Raw genomic sequence first — 14016 nt, 5'->3', positions numbered from 1 at the left:
CCCCATGTAAAATAAGATATGTTAATGATGATGTCATTGGTACCTTCATTATGAAGTCATAACTAGAAAAGTATAACGCTTCATCCAATCAGTACGATTTGTTTTTTCTCTGCAACTATTGGTCTGATAGACATGAAATTTTCACAGTAGGAGTGCCTCCTCCTGCAGAATATTTTAATGATAATTATGGCGTTATCGGTCATGTGGTACAGGCGCCATCTAGGAAAACCGAAAAACGTTGCACCTCTATATCTTCGAAACCGCTCCATGGAAAAAATTTAAACGTGGCTCATTGTAAAGAACTCCAAATGGGGAAAAGTATTGTTAACAATGACGTCATAATTCGACAGGGACAACACCAGTTAATCTGATCAGTTTGAAATTTATTGAGTGTGATCTCCACAACAATTATATTGGAGAATATAAATTTATGATGTCATCGCTCACGTGGTCTGGCAGCCATATTGGATGAAAGAAAAAAATCCTTCAAGAACAGAAGTTATTTGGCTCACACCAATTTGACTGAGCAGGGTAAGTATTCCATGAATACCATCGTTTATTAAATGTTGTTTAATGTCGATGTGATCTCCAGGATATTGCAGAACACAACCATCTTCATATTTACCCTTGCCTGAGGAGAGGGTATTTCACTTGTCTGTTTGGCTGTCTGTTTGTCCTCACAAACAAAGCCTCAAACTCACAGAATAAATATGGTTTTCTCTGCAACCTTTGGTCTTATTGACAGGAAATTTTCACCATAGGTGCAACTCCACCTGTATCATTTTTAAATTATAATTATGACATCATACATCACGTGGTATAGCCGTCATCTTGGAAAAACCGAAAAACTTTCCACCTCCATATCACCGAAAGCACGGCATAGAAAAAATTGAGACATGGCTCATTATAAAGAACTCTCCATGGGGAATAAAATATGTTAATGATGATGTAATAGGTGCCTCCATTATGACGTCATAATTCAAAGTACAAAACTTCACCTGATCAAGATGAAATTTCTTGAGCGTCATCTCGGGATAAATTGGTGGGGAAAAGAAATAATGATGTCATCGGTCACGTGGTTCGGCCGCCATCTGCAATCTCCGATTGCTCTTTCTTGTTATGTGTATATATGATACGAGGAAGAGTAACCGTCCCAAGTGACGGGAAAAGCTAACAAAAGTATGTGTGTGTCTGTCATCGAGAGAGCCCAAATTCAACCTCAGAAAAGGAAGATCTCTCGGAACAGATTTCAAAACAGAAACACGCTAAACGGATAAAAGATGGAATATGATTAGTTTGATGCTCGAGTTCACAGATCCCACATCATATTCCTCTTCTTCTTCAGTCATAATCATCGGCGCCACGTTTGACAAAATGAGCGAACGTGTGAATCCCATACAGCTCCCTCTTTTCTCCCTCATCGTACATTTCTCATGTTCAAACATTTCCCCTCAACAAACACAATCATTATACATTTCTCATGAATAACTTGATAATTCCTTAATATGATCACGAGTACAGATACGTTACCTCACCTCCTGACAAAGCTCGCAAGACCCACAACTCCCAAACCAATGACGGCAGTGAGGAACTTCCACCCGTGAGGTCATAAACAACGCGATGACGCACTCTCGCAGAACGTGAGCGGGTGCTCCCATGAAGTCAGTGTCACAGAACGTGATGTTCTTATTTTAATAATTACAGCCCGATTTTCCTATTATTATTTCGTGTTTTGTGACGTTGTGTTTTGTGTGAAACGCTTCCTCACAGTGTGAACAAAAAGTGCAGAAACTCATCTGATGTGTGAATTTCAGAGATTGAAAGTTGGACTTGGATGTCGTATGCCCTGTTGTGAATGAAGAGCAGGGCGGGATCATCCAATTCAGTACCACTTCTTCGAAGAGCCTTTCTGCAAACCAGACACGATGACAGCAATTCATGTCCACTAAGGATTCTGCGACACATGTAACCAGAGATGTATGCTGGTGTCTTCTGCTGAGGAGGCCTGAGTTGAGCAATAGGAGTAGCAACATTTATTCTATGTATGCTGAACAGGTGTGACAAACTGCACCGATCGACTCATTCTTTTCTTGTTGGTGAGACCTTTGCAGATGGATCGTCACTACACCCACCTTTCCTCCTTTATGGTAAAGAGGTTTTCTACCATTTCTTGGTTCAGACGAGAAGTGGGTAAATATTGATAAATATAAACTGCTCCCACAACTGTTACGCAAGATATGGCAAGTTATTATTGTTTTTTTAGATGGCATGGCGATGGAGATTGCGATTCTCGCTTACATTGTAGGCATGGGCATTCGCCAGATAAATTTCAGAGGGAGGGCAAAAAAATTAAAAGGGCGGCAAAAATTGTGCGTCTTGTCCCCTGTGGACGTCCATGATTGTAGGAAGGCATTTTGGGTCTAATGTTGTGTAATGCCTTGCTCTTAGTTGCTTGGGCAGTTGCATACTAAAATGGCGACCGATCACGCCTATTGGATACTTCCTGTTCACGGCCGAGTGGTTTATCTTCCTCTGCTCCAACATCGTTGGTCCACACCGCCCAAGAACATGATCCAATCATCGTGACGTCCTCGTGATTGGAGCTGCTTTTAAGAGCTGCTCAGGTTCTTTTCACCAAGTGTCTGAGTGTATTGCAAAGCATCTTGAAATTGAAAAGAGTGCCACGCCTTGATGGAAAGCAAAGTAGCCCAATTTTTGACGAGGCATGACAGGTAAGTCCACAGCAGGGTGGCCAGGTCCGAGGAAACGAAAATTCGGGACACTTAGGCAATAACCCTTTAGAACCCACTACAATTACCCTTTAAAACCATCACAATTACCCTTAAAAACCTTCAGAATTACCCTTTAGAACCCATCACAATTACACTCTAGATCCATTTAGAACCCATTACAACTAGCATTTAGAAACCTTTAGAATCCATTATAATTAGCCTTAAGAACCCATTAGAATAACGCTTTAGAATCCATTATAATTAGCCTTAAGAACCCATTAGAATTACGCTTTAGAATCCATTATAATTAGCCTTTAGAACCCATTACAATTACCATTTAGAATTACGCTTTAGAACCAATTACAACTAGCCTTTAGATCCCTTTAGAATTACTCTTTGGAACCCTTTATAATTACTATTTTGAACCTTTTAGAATTACCCTTTTGAACCCGTCAGAATGACCCTTTCCAACCTTTCAGAATTACCCTTTAGAACCCATTACAATTACACTTCAGAACCCATTCCAATTACACTTTAGAATTGCCCTTTAGATCCTTTTAGAATTACCCTTTTGCACCCATGAAAAGTTCTGGCAGTTCGGGGTGGAGGGAGGGGATATTATAAAAGTGTGGGAAATATCCCGTCCATAGAGTTCTTTGCTCGTTTGATCAAATGGATAAACATCACCATATTTACATGTTAAGGCAAAAAGTTTTCATTAATCCCATCTTTACTCTTTGAAATAACGTGAAAACATGTTTCCAAATGGAAACATGCAATAAAAATTGAGAAAATGCTGGAAGTTTATCTTAAAAAGTCTGATGAGAAAATGAGAATCGCAACATGTTGAAGTGAAAAATTAAATAATTACCAAGTTTTCTTTGGATTGTTTATTATAAAGGTTACCTTTTCTGCTTCTGAAGTCTTTGACTGTGAAGAAGATTTTGATCCCTTGGCTTGTTGCGGTAACCATCAATTTAGACTTGTGCATGCTTCCTGCAGCATGCTGCTTGATATCACCGAAGCCGCCGTGGAAATGGAGAAACTCTGAAAGATACTGTTGAAATATTGTAACTGTGCAGTAATCTCCATGACAATTTTCAGTATCTTTCATCACCCAGTCATAACTTATGGAAATCAGCTAGTCGTCGCGAAAGACAGACGTCCATTTTGTGGTCACCTTCCTCTTTATCAGTGAACTTTGGCCCTTCAAAGTTTCATCACTCCCAGTCCCATGTGACGGGTCCAATGATGCCGTCATTGTTTCGTTTCCGGCTGCTGCTTGGTCTTATTTACAGCATATTATTGCCATGATGGTTGGGTATGTGCCAGCCCTGCATGCCGTCTTTCCTTTCCCTTTTCAAATATTGTTTGGAGGACAAAAAACTACGGGACAAATGGCGTCGCGGGAAGGTTTGAAACGGGACGGGGAGCATTTGAGTATAAAACAGGACAATCCCATAAAATACGGGACACCTGGTCAGTCTGATCCAAAGGAGCCCAATTGGGCGCCTAAGGCGGGGTGTTGGCAACACTTGCCTGGTCAAATGACCTCTGTGGCATTCTCTCAAGCAGCGTTTTTACCACAGAAGTTGCGCAGGTCCTTGCCATTATTTTCAACTATTTTCTCTTAAAATTGCGAGTTGGACAGGCGACTGGGACAGATTTCTGTGAAGTCGGTGATGGCATTATACAGGAGCAAATGTGTTAAATATTCTGCTGCTTCGATTTGGGAATGCCCATTTTGCTTTTGTTAGTGGGAGTCGGATGAGGGGAGAGAAAGAGAGAGTAAAGATTGGACAGATTTCGAAGGGGGGCGGGGAGGTTGAGGAGTTGTGGAGGGAAGGGAAGATAGAGTAAAGATTGGACAGATTTGGAAGGGGGGATTGAGAAGTTGTGGTGGGGAGGGGATTCATTCCTTCAGGTTGGGAGTGGGAGGACCTGGTGTTGGAGGGAGGGGAGAGCAATAGGAGGTGTTTCATGAGCTCACATGATTTAATGAAGGATTTTACACAAATTTGCATTTCCATAAACATTCTCTTTTTGGTAATCTCCTTGTACTCCATTGTGAATTGCCACGTGTTTTTCAGGAGGTTTGACCGATTAAAAAAATTCTCTACAAACTGTGCATTTCTACGGTCATTCTCTGTTGTGAATTATTATGTGTGTATTTTTGGGTGGATGACTGATTAAATGATTTTCCACAACTTGTGCATTTTTATGGGCGTTCACCAGTGTGAATTTTCATGTGCTTTGCAAGGTGGGCTGACTGCTTGAAAGATTTTCCACAACTTGTGCATTTGTACGGGCGTTCATCATTTTTTTTTTTTTTTTTAAACAAGATCGAGGCTCGTGAAAGAGCCAACATTAATCACACAATAAGTCAAACCGACACACAAAACACAAAAAATAAGGGGAGCGGCAGACAAGATGGGGAGAGAGGGGGAAGGACACAAACACAACATTTGAGAGCAGGGACAACGGGAGAAATGTGGGAGGGCGAGGGCTTTGGGGGAGGTGGGCGAGGTATAAAACATATGAACACTGCAAGGACTTCCAGGAAAGAAGTTGGAATTTCCAAAAAGTGGATCTGGGGTGAAATTAGCGGGGGTAGAAAAGATCAAGGTTTTGGATGGGGGGAGATAAGAGATGGTGGTGAACAGCTATTTTAAAGACCTGGAGGGAGGAGTGGGATTGAAGAGAGTGAGGGAGTTTGTTCCAGAGGCAGGAGAAAAGGGGAATGAAAGAGTGAAGGTGAGCACAGACCCTAGATTTTGGCAGTTTAACCACGAGAGGGTTGCTGGCAGATCTTGTGTGACCTGGAAGAATATTTGGGGGACAGAGCACAGAGAGAGCTGGGGGAGCAAGGCAGGAGAGGAGTCGGTGGAAGACAAAGGCCACCAACCTGCCTGCGGTGAGTGAGTGAAAGGCCCTCGGAGTTAACTTCATCACAGGAGATTCCAATGATTCTGAAAGCTTTGGTTTCAACAGCATGAAGCCGAGCTAGGTGTGAGGCAGGAGCACCAGCCCAGAGGGGGGAACAGTATTCCATTGAGCTGCGGATGAAAGCCTTGTATGTGGTGAGGAGCTCAGGTGTGCCAAGGAAGGACTTCGCACGACGGAGGATGCCCAGTCAGCGACTGGCTTTGGAAGCCAGCTTGGAAATGTGGTTTTCCCAAGAAAGATCATGGCAGATAGTGAGACCCAAAAGCTTGAGTGACAGAACTTCTTGGAGAGGATTGTTGAGAAAGTAGATGGGAGGGTTTTCCAGTCGGTCCTTTCGGAGAGACATTGTAAGAGTGTGCGATTTGTCAGGATTGAAAGACGTGTTCCACTTGTTTGACCAGTCTGTGATTTTTTCCAGGTATGCAGAGAGTGAGGAGGCTGCAGACTGCCGATCTGAGGGATGAGGAATGGAGCGGCAGATAGTGGAGTCATGAGCAAAGAGAGAGAGAGGATTTTCCAGAGAGTCGGAGTGATCATTGATGAAGACCAGAAATAGCACAGGGCCCAGAACACTACCTTGGGGAACTCCAGCCAGAACAGGAAGGGCAGATGAGAGAAATCCATTCAGGGCCACACGTTGCCTTCGACCAGAGAGGAAGTCCGCAAGCCATGAGTGGAGGTTTCCATGGATACCATAGGAGGAGAGTTTGGTGAGCAGAGCTGGGTGCCAGACCGTATCGAAGGCACGTAATATTTCAAGTTAGACAGCTCTGATTTCGTTTGGCATTGAGGACCTCCATCCATTGTTGAGACAGCAGAAGCAACATGTCCAGAGTAGAATGACCTGGTCTAATCCAAATTGATGATCAGAGATCAAGCCATTGGAGTGGAGGAAGGATTTGATATCCGAAGCAATGATGGATTCCATGACTTTGCTGATAATTGGAAGCAGGCTGATTGGTCTGTAGTTGCAAGGATCTGTTTTTGCACCTTTTTCTGTGAAGCGGTGATGTTGGCTGATTTCCAAGCAGATGGCAGATGACCTTGAGCAAAAGAGAGGGTGAAGAGAACAGCGAGAGGGAGTGAAAGAGCGGAAGAACAGGATTTTAGGACCTGTGGGCTGATGCCATCAGGTCCAATTGCAGAATCAGAGTTGAGGTTTGACAGAAACTTCTCCACCTTGTCAGGAGAGAAGGACACAGAGTCCAGGAGCAGTTGGGTTCGACTGGGAAAGGTGGGAAGAGAGAGAGATGGGTTTGGGACACAAGATTTTGAGGCAAACACAGAGTTGAGGCATTCGGCTTTGTCACATGCGGTGTCAACTGTGCAGCCATTTGAGGTAAGGGAGGGGATGGAGTGGGAACAAACACCAGAAACGGATTTCACCAAAAGCCACCAGGATTTGGAGGAAGGAGACAGGTTTGAGAGTTCGTTCTTGAGTGAGGAGAGATAGTGCTTCCTGGCACTCCTGAGGGTAGACACACACTTGTTCCGAGCTTGGTGGAAGGAACTGAGATTGCCTTCAGTTGGATTTGCCTTCCAAGAGGCAAAGGCAAGTTGTTTCAGGGCAACTGCCTCACCATAAGATTCAGTGTACCATGGACGGGAAGAAGGGTAAGGCAACTGACGACGAGATGGGATAAATCTGTGCATGAGAGAGAGCAGTTTGCTTTGGAAGAATTCCCAGGAAGAATTTATGTCAGAGGCAGTAGAGATGGGAGACCAGTCCAGATGATTGATGGCTGCTTGCAGACCGTGCCAGTCAGCCTGAGTGAAATGCCAGACTCATTGGCACTGAGGAGGCTCTCTGAGAATGGCCAGAGAGATGTCCACTTTAACAAGCACATGATCAGAAGAACCGATTGGAGCAGAAGAAGAGCAGCAGACATTTGCAGGGAAGTTAGTCATAACCAAATCCAGAAGAGAAGATACTCCATTGACTGAGATCCGGGTCGGGAAATTGACAGATTGTGTCAGTCCCAATGAGTCGCAGAAGTCCTTTGCTGAGGTGCCATGGCTGGTGAGAGATGAACCCACACCCAGCCAGCTGGCATGATGACAGTTGAAGTCGCCACATATGAGGAAGAGAGAGTTTGGATGACTTGATAGAAGTTGGTCCATGCTGTCCGACAGCAAAATGTAAATGGAGTCATCACTGTTTGGAGGATGGTACAGAACACATATGAACAAAAGGTGGGAGCGGAGAGGAAGCCGTAGCCAGAGGTACTCCTGGGGGTGGGGTGGAGAGAGGGCAGTGCAAGGAGAGTGAGGAAGAGTTTTTGATAAAGATAGCCACCCCAACACCAGGACGAGGCTCAGGTCTATCATACCGGAGGAGGGAGTAACCAGGAAGAGATATTAAGGAATCAGAGACATCTTGAAGGAGGAAAGTTTCTGTTAAGCAGATCAAGTCTGGATTGTCAGAAGCAACCTGAATGGAGAGATCAATCAGGTTTGAGCGAAGGCCCCGGATGTTTGAGGTCCATACCGTTAATGAGGAGAGAGGGGAAGCATCGGGTGCAGGACAGGGGAGGGGAGGGGTAGGGTCAGATGAAGGATGAGAGGGGGAGGTAGGAAGAGCAGTTGATAGTGTTGCAGATATTACAGAAGAGTTACAAGAAAGGGAAGGATGAGGCGGACGAAAGGTTTGATGGTTACGGGATGAGGCACAGTGAGGGGTTGTTTGAGGGGGGGGGGGGCAGAGGAAGGCCGAAGGTTGGGGGAGGTGGAGGTATGAGATAGAAGTGAGACGAAGTGGGGAGGAGGCAGCTTTGAGAAGGAGGTAGGATGAGGGAGAATTTGGGAGGGATGGTTGGGGGGTAGATATGAAGGGGAGGGGTTGGGGGGGGGGGATTTTGAATGGGAGGGGTAAGGGGGGAGTTTAGGAGGGGAAGGGCAAGGGGGGAGTTTAGGAGGAGAGTGGCAAGGGGGGAGTTTAGGAGGGGAGGGGCAAGGGGGGAGTTTAGGAGGGGAGGGGCAAGGGGGGAGTTTAGGAGGGGAGGGGCAAGGGGGGAGATTTGGAGGGGAGGGGCAAGGGGGGAGATTTGGAGGGGAGGGGCAAGGGGGGAGTTTAGGAGAGGAGGGGAAAGGGGGGAGATTTGGAGGGGAGGGGCAAGGGGGGAGATTTGGAGGGGAGGGGCAAGGGGGGAGATTTGGAGGGGAGGGGCAAGGGGGGAGATTTGGAGGGGAGGGGCAAGAGGGACGTTTAGAAAGTGGATGATTAATGAAAGATGAACATTTATAACAAATTGGGTTTATTGTGATTTTCAAGTTAGCGATCCGTTTAAGAACGATGGAGGAGGGGTGGAATGAATGAGAATTTAGAGCATGTCGTGAGAAAGAATTATAAGAGATTGAATATTTTTTTGAAATGGAATGAGTTGGAGGAAATTGAAAGGAGCCTTTTAAATAGGAAGAAAAACAGCGTGTTGTAATAAACCACTGAATAAAACATTCCAGGGGAAAGTTTAAACATATTTAAACAGAACCGTGAAGAACAATCTTATATTCACAAAAATACCAATGGGGAGGGCCTTGATGGACAACCACGAGTCACTTGAACAGGGCAAAAGGTGCAAGGCAAGGGAATAATGGGGGCAGGGCAAGACAGCGCACGTGGGCAGAGGCAAAAGAACACGAGGAGAAAGGGAAATGTTTTATTTTTTTTTATTTTCGGGGGTGGGGGGGGGGGGGGAGGGTTACAGCGTTAGACAAAGAGTAGATGTTTATCAAACGTTTATTAAACTATGTTTATCAAACAAACGATTAATTTATGAAAGATAAACACCTATAAGCTTCCAAGGGGCACACTATAAGTTCACACACCGAAAGATAAATACAGTTTCGACAAAATACAATTGTGAACAGACTTAACTTTGAAAACATGGAAACTTTGAAAACGGGGCGGGACAGCGCACATGGACAGAGGCGCACGGTGGAACAAAAGCACACGGGGATAAGGGGAAATGTTGTTTTTTTTTGGGGGGGGGGGGTGGGTGGGGGGGTTCCAACGTTCGACAAAGAGTAAATGTTTGGTGAAGTTTTGGGGAGAAGGGAAAATCAAAAAACCTAGCAAACCAGCGAAGGAAGGAACAACCTTCGATGGGGGAAGCCTGAGGCTGCAAGGCCTGGCTCGCGACGCGGCAAACAAACGATTAATTTATGAAAGATAAACACCAAGAAACTTCCAAGGGGCACACTATAAGTTCACACACCGAAAGATAAATAGTTTCGACAAAATACAATTGTGAACAGATTTAACTTTGAAAACGTGGAGACCGTGTGGAGCTTCGAAAATCCCTGCCGTCGTCTCCAAGATCTCGCGAGATCTCGAAGATCGCGAGATCGCGAGATCACGAGATCCATTGTGAATTCTCATGTGCCTTGCAAGGGTGGATGATCGATCAAAAGATTTTCCACAACCTGTGCATTTGTATGGGCGTTCACCATTGTGAATTCTCATGTGCCTTGTAAGGTTGGATGACCATTCAAAAGATTTTCCACAACTTGTGCATTTGTATGGGCGTTCACCATTGTGAATTCTCATGTGCCTTGAAAGGTGGGATGACAATTCAAAAGATTTTTCACAACTTGTGCATTTGTATGGGCGTTCACCATTGTGAATTCTCATGTGTGATTTAAGGGTGGATGATCGATTAAAAGATTTTCCACAACTTGTGCATTTGTATGGGCGCTCACCATTGTGAATTCTCATGTGCCTTGTAAGGTTGGATGACTGATCAAAAGATTTTCCACAACTTGTGCATTTGTATGGGCGTTCACCATTGTGAATGTTCATGTGCCTTGTAAGGTTGGATGACTGATCAAAATATTTTCCACAACTTGTGCATTTGTACGGGCGTTCACCATTGTGAATGCTCATGTGCCTTGTGAGGTTGGATGATTGATGAAAAGATTTTCCACAACTCGTGCATTTATACGGGCGTTCACCATTGTGAATGCTCATGTGCCTTGTGAGGTTGGATGATTGATGAAAAGATTTTCCACAACTTGTGCATTTGTACGGGCGTTCACCATTGTGAATTCTCATGTGCTTTGAAAGGGTGGATGAATGATTAAAACATTTTCCACAACTTGTGCATTTGTACGGGCATTCACCATTGTGAATTCTCATGTGCTTTGAAAGGGTGGATGACTGATCAAAAGATTTCCCACAACATATGCATTTGTGTGGGCGTTCACCATTGTGAATTTTCATGTGCCTTGTAAGGTTGGATGATCGATTAAAAGATTTCCCACAACTTTTGCATTTGTTTGGGCACTCAAAATTGTGCTTTCGCAGATGTGATGTGAAGCTGGATAAATAACTGAAGGATTGCACGCAAATTTTGCATTTGTATGAGTGTTCATCTTTCTCTCCTTTGTGAGTCTGGTGAAAATTATTATGTGCAAACAATTCATTATTCGTTTTGCCCTGTTTGGAAAAGGTCCTCTTATTTATTTCAGTTGGCGAGTGCTGCGGGCCTGTGTCTACACTGTTCATAAAAGTAGGTGCAGTCTTCCTTGTAGATTCAATGGATACACCTGTAAATACAACATCACAGCACCTGTGAATAAAAAAAACCGTGATATTCTGACAAACGCACGGAAACATGTACATATGTATTTGTTCCACTGCAATAAAGGGAGAAAAAAAATAATTGTTGATGTAAATATACAGTACTGTGCAAAAGTTTGGGTTTTCCTCAAGATATTCATGTTGTTGTGGTTTTATGAAAACACTCGGAGGCAATGGCAACCACCATACAGTCCCTTCGTGTGGTTATTTCCATAGTGTAAGATCAGAATAGCTCCTTCCCCTTATGAAGTGGGTTCGAATGTCAAAATGTGTTGGTGAAAGTCAGAGATGATCTGTTCTGTGTTGTAACTCTTCTCCGAGCCGAGACCTTGCACAAAAAAAAGACCCTCGAGACCCCATTTGACCACCAATACCCTTTGCCTTGAGCGTTGCGGTTAAAAAATTTAGGTTTTTATTTAGGTTGTTTTAACGTTTAAAAAAATTTAGGTTTAAAAATTAAAAAACGTTTAACGTGTAAAAAAAAGTTTTTACCTTTTAAAAATTTAAAACATTTAAAAAAATTTTTTCGCAACCCTTTGCCATCAATACCCGACATTTTCATCCAATTGACTTGAAATTTGGATAGGATTTGCATATCGGGTCACCTAATTCAACCACCAATTATTTTTGAGGTCTAAAGGTGAAAATATCAATATGGGCCAAATTTCTAAAATCGTCAATTTTCATCTAATTGACTTGAAATTTGAAGAGGATTTGCATATCAGATCACCGAATTAAACCACCAATTATTTTTGAGGTTAACATAGGCCAAAAGGTCAACAACTTATTTCAGGAATATTTCAAGACATATTTCTGGCGCAGGGGCAATCAATGAAGGTTGTAGGCTACACATGGGAGAACAAAACGTGGAATCGCAGGAAGAAGGACATTCCAGTAGACAATTATCCTGGAGTTTATGCCAGCAGCGCAATTGGCAGAGTCTACACAGTTCATCCAAAGAACGGAGACTGTTTCTTTCTGCGCCTTCTCCTGCACACTGTCAGAGGTCCAACATCCTTTAAAGATTTGCGGCGGGTTAATGGTCAAGATTGTGCCACCTTCCGCGATGCCTGCCGACTCCATGGTCTATTGGAAGAAGATGAACATTGGAAAAAAGCCATGGATGAGGCAGCAGTCTCACAGGCACCAAAACAACTACGGCAGCTGTTTTCCATCATATTGGCAGCATGTGACATTCAGGATCCAGAGAAGCTCTGGGAGGACCACAAAGGAAATATGTTTGAAGACTTTCTTCACTTGGCCAGACGTCAGAACCCTGGTGTGGATATTGATTTCAACTGTGCAATCTACAATCAAGCCCTGATCGAGCTAGAGAAGCACCTGATTGCCTATGGAACCACTATGGCAAATTGTGGAATGCCCCAACCAGAAAACAGCATTGAGGGAATGGCTCAGGGGCTTCTGAGGGAAACAAACTTCAACATGGAAGAGCTGACCACATTTGTAGAGCAGAATGTCCCAAGAATGGTTGAGGACCAACAGCAAGCCTTTACTTCTATCCTGAAGAGTGTTGATGATGATGCTGGCAAGATATTCTTCCTCGATGCTCCTGGCAGGACAGGAAAAACATTCCTCATTAATATCATCCTGGCCAAGGTTCGTCAAAATTCGGAAATTGCTCTGGCTGTGGCCTCGTGGAATTGCAGCTACACTTCTTGAAGGAGGAAGGACAGCACACTCAACTTTCAAACTGCCTTTGGATTTGACCAAGCAAGACACCCCAACCTGCAACATTAGCAAGAATTCAGCAAATGCCAAGATCCTTCAACAGTGCAAAATCATCATCTGGGATGAGGCTACTATGAACCACAAGCAGGCATTCGAAGCAGTGAACAGAACACTCCAAGATATTCGCAACAACAAGAAAATCATGGGTGGTGTGACAACTGTTCTGGCTGGAGACTTTCGTCAGACTCTCCCAGTCATCCAACGGGGCACAAGAGCAGATCAAGTCAAGGCCTGTATCAAGTCTTCTTATCTCCTCTGGCCACATGTGCAAAGACTTACCCTGAATACCAACATGAGAGTCCACCTTCTTGGTGACAACACTGCAGGGGTGTTCTCAAGCCAGCTTTTGAAAGTTGGCAATGGCCTATACCCTCAAGATGCATCAGAACAAATAATTCTACCATTTGGACAGTTTGTTGAAACAAAAGATGACTTGATCAAAAACGTCTTTCCCAATATGGAGACCCAGTTCCAGGACTCATCATGGCTTGCTGAAAGAGCCATTTTGGCCCCCAAGAACAATGCTGTTCAAGAGATCAACAATTTGCTCCTCCACCAACTTCCCGGTCATGAAATAAATTATGATTCTCTTGACAAAGTGACAGATTAAGATCAGGCAGTAAACTTCCCAACTGAGTTTCTCAACAGTCTTCAGCCTCAAGGACTCCCAACACACAGGTTGATTCTAAAGGTGGGAGCACCAATCATGCTTCTAAGGAATCTTGATCCACCAAAGCTGTGTAATGGAACACGAATGACAATCCAGCAAATGATGCCGCATGTCCTAGAGGCAACCATCCTCTCAGGACAATACAGAGGAGAGAAAGTATTCATTCCAAGGATACCACTTATTCCACCTGACCTTCCATTCTCCTTCAAGAGGATTCTGTTCCCCATCAGGCTATGTTTTGCTATGTCCATCAACAAGGCGCAGGGGCAATCAATGAAGGTTGTAGGCCTGAACTTCACAGAACAAGTGTTTGCCCATGGCCAGCTGTACGTGGGCTGCTC

At 44.1% G+C, this 14016-nt stretch overlaps 1 protein-coding gene across 6 annotated transcripts in view; it reads right to left on the bottom strand.

Moving 5' to 3' along the window:
* Positions 1-9351: 9351 nt before the first annotated feature.
* LOC137416768 (uncharacterized) overlaps positions 9352-14016 on the bottom strand; it is a 40683-nt gene continuing 36018 nt past the window's right edge. For 5 of the 6 annotated variants that reach the window (XM_078770256.1, XM_078770253.1, XM_078770255.1 and 2 more), the window contains one exon: positions 9352-11222. In XM_078770256.1, coding sequence (XP_078626382.1) covers positions 9877-11222 — 1346 coding nt within the window. In that variant the 3' untranslated portion in view covers positions 9352-9876. The remainder of the gene's footprint in view (positions 11223-14016) is intronic. The other variant, XM_078770252.1, reaches the window with a different exon arrangement.

The sequence above is a fragment of the Myxine glutinosa genome, chromosome 1 (assembly GCF_964187855.1).
Source record: "Myxine glutinosa chromosome 1, kmMyxGlut1.1, whole genome shotgun sequence".
Taxonomy (NCBI): Eukaryota; Metazoa; Chordata; class Myxini; order Myxiniformes; family Myxinidae; genus Myxine; species Myxine glutinosa.
The sequence above is the reverse complement of the archived record's forward strand: the minus strand, read 5'-3'. Positions and strand labels throughout refer to the sequence as shown.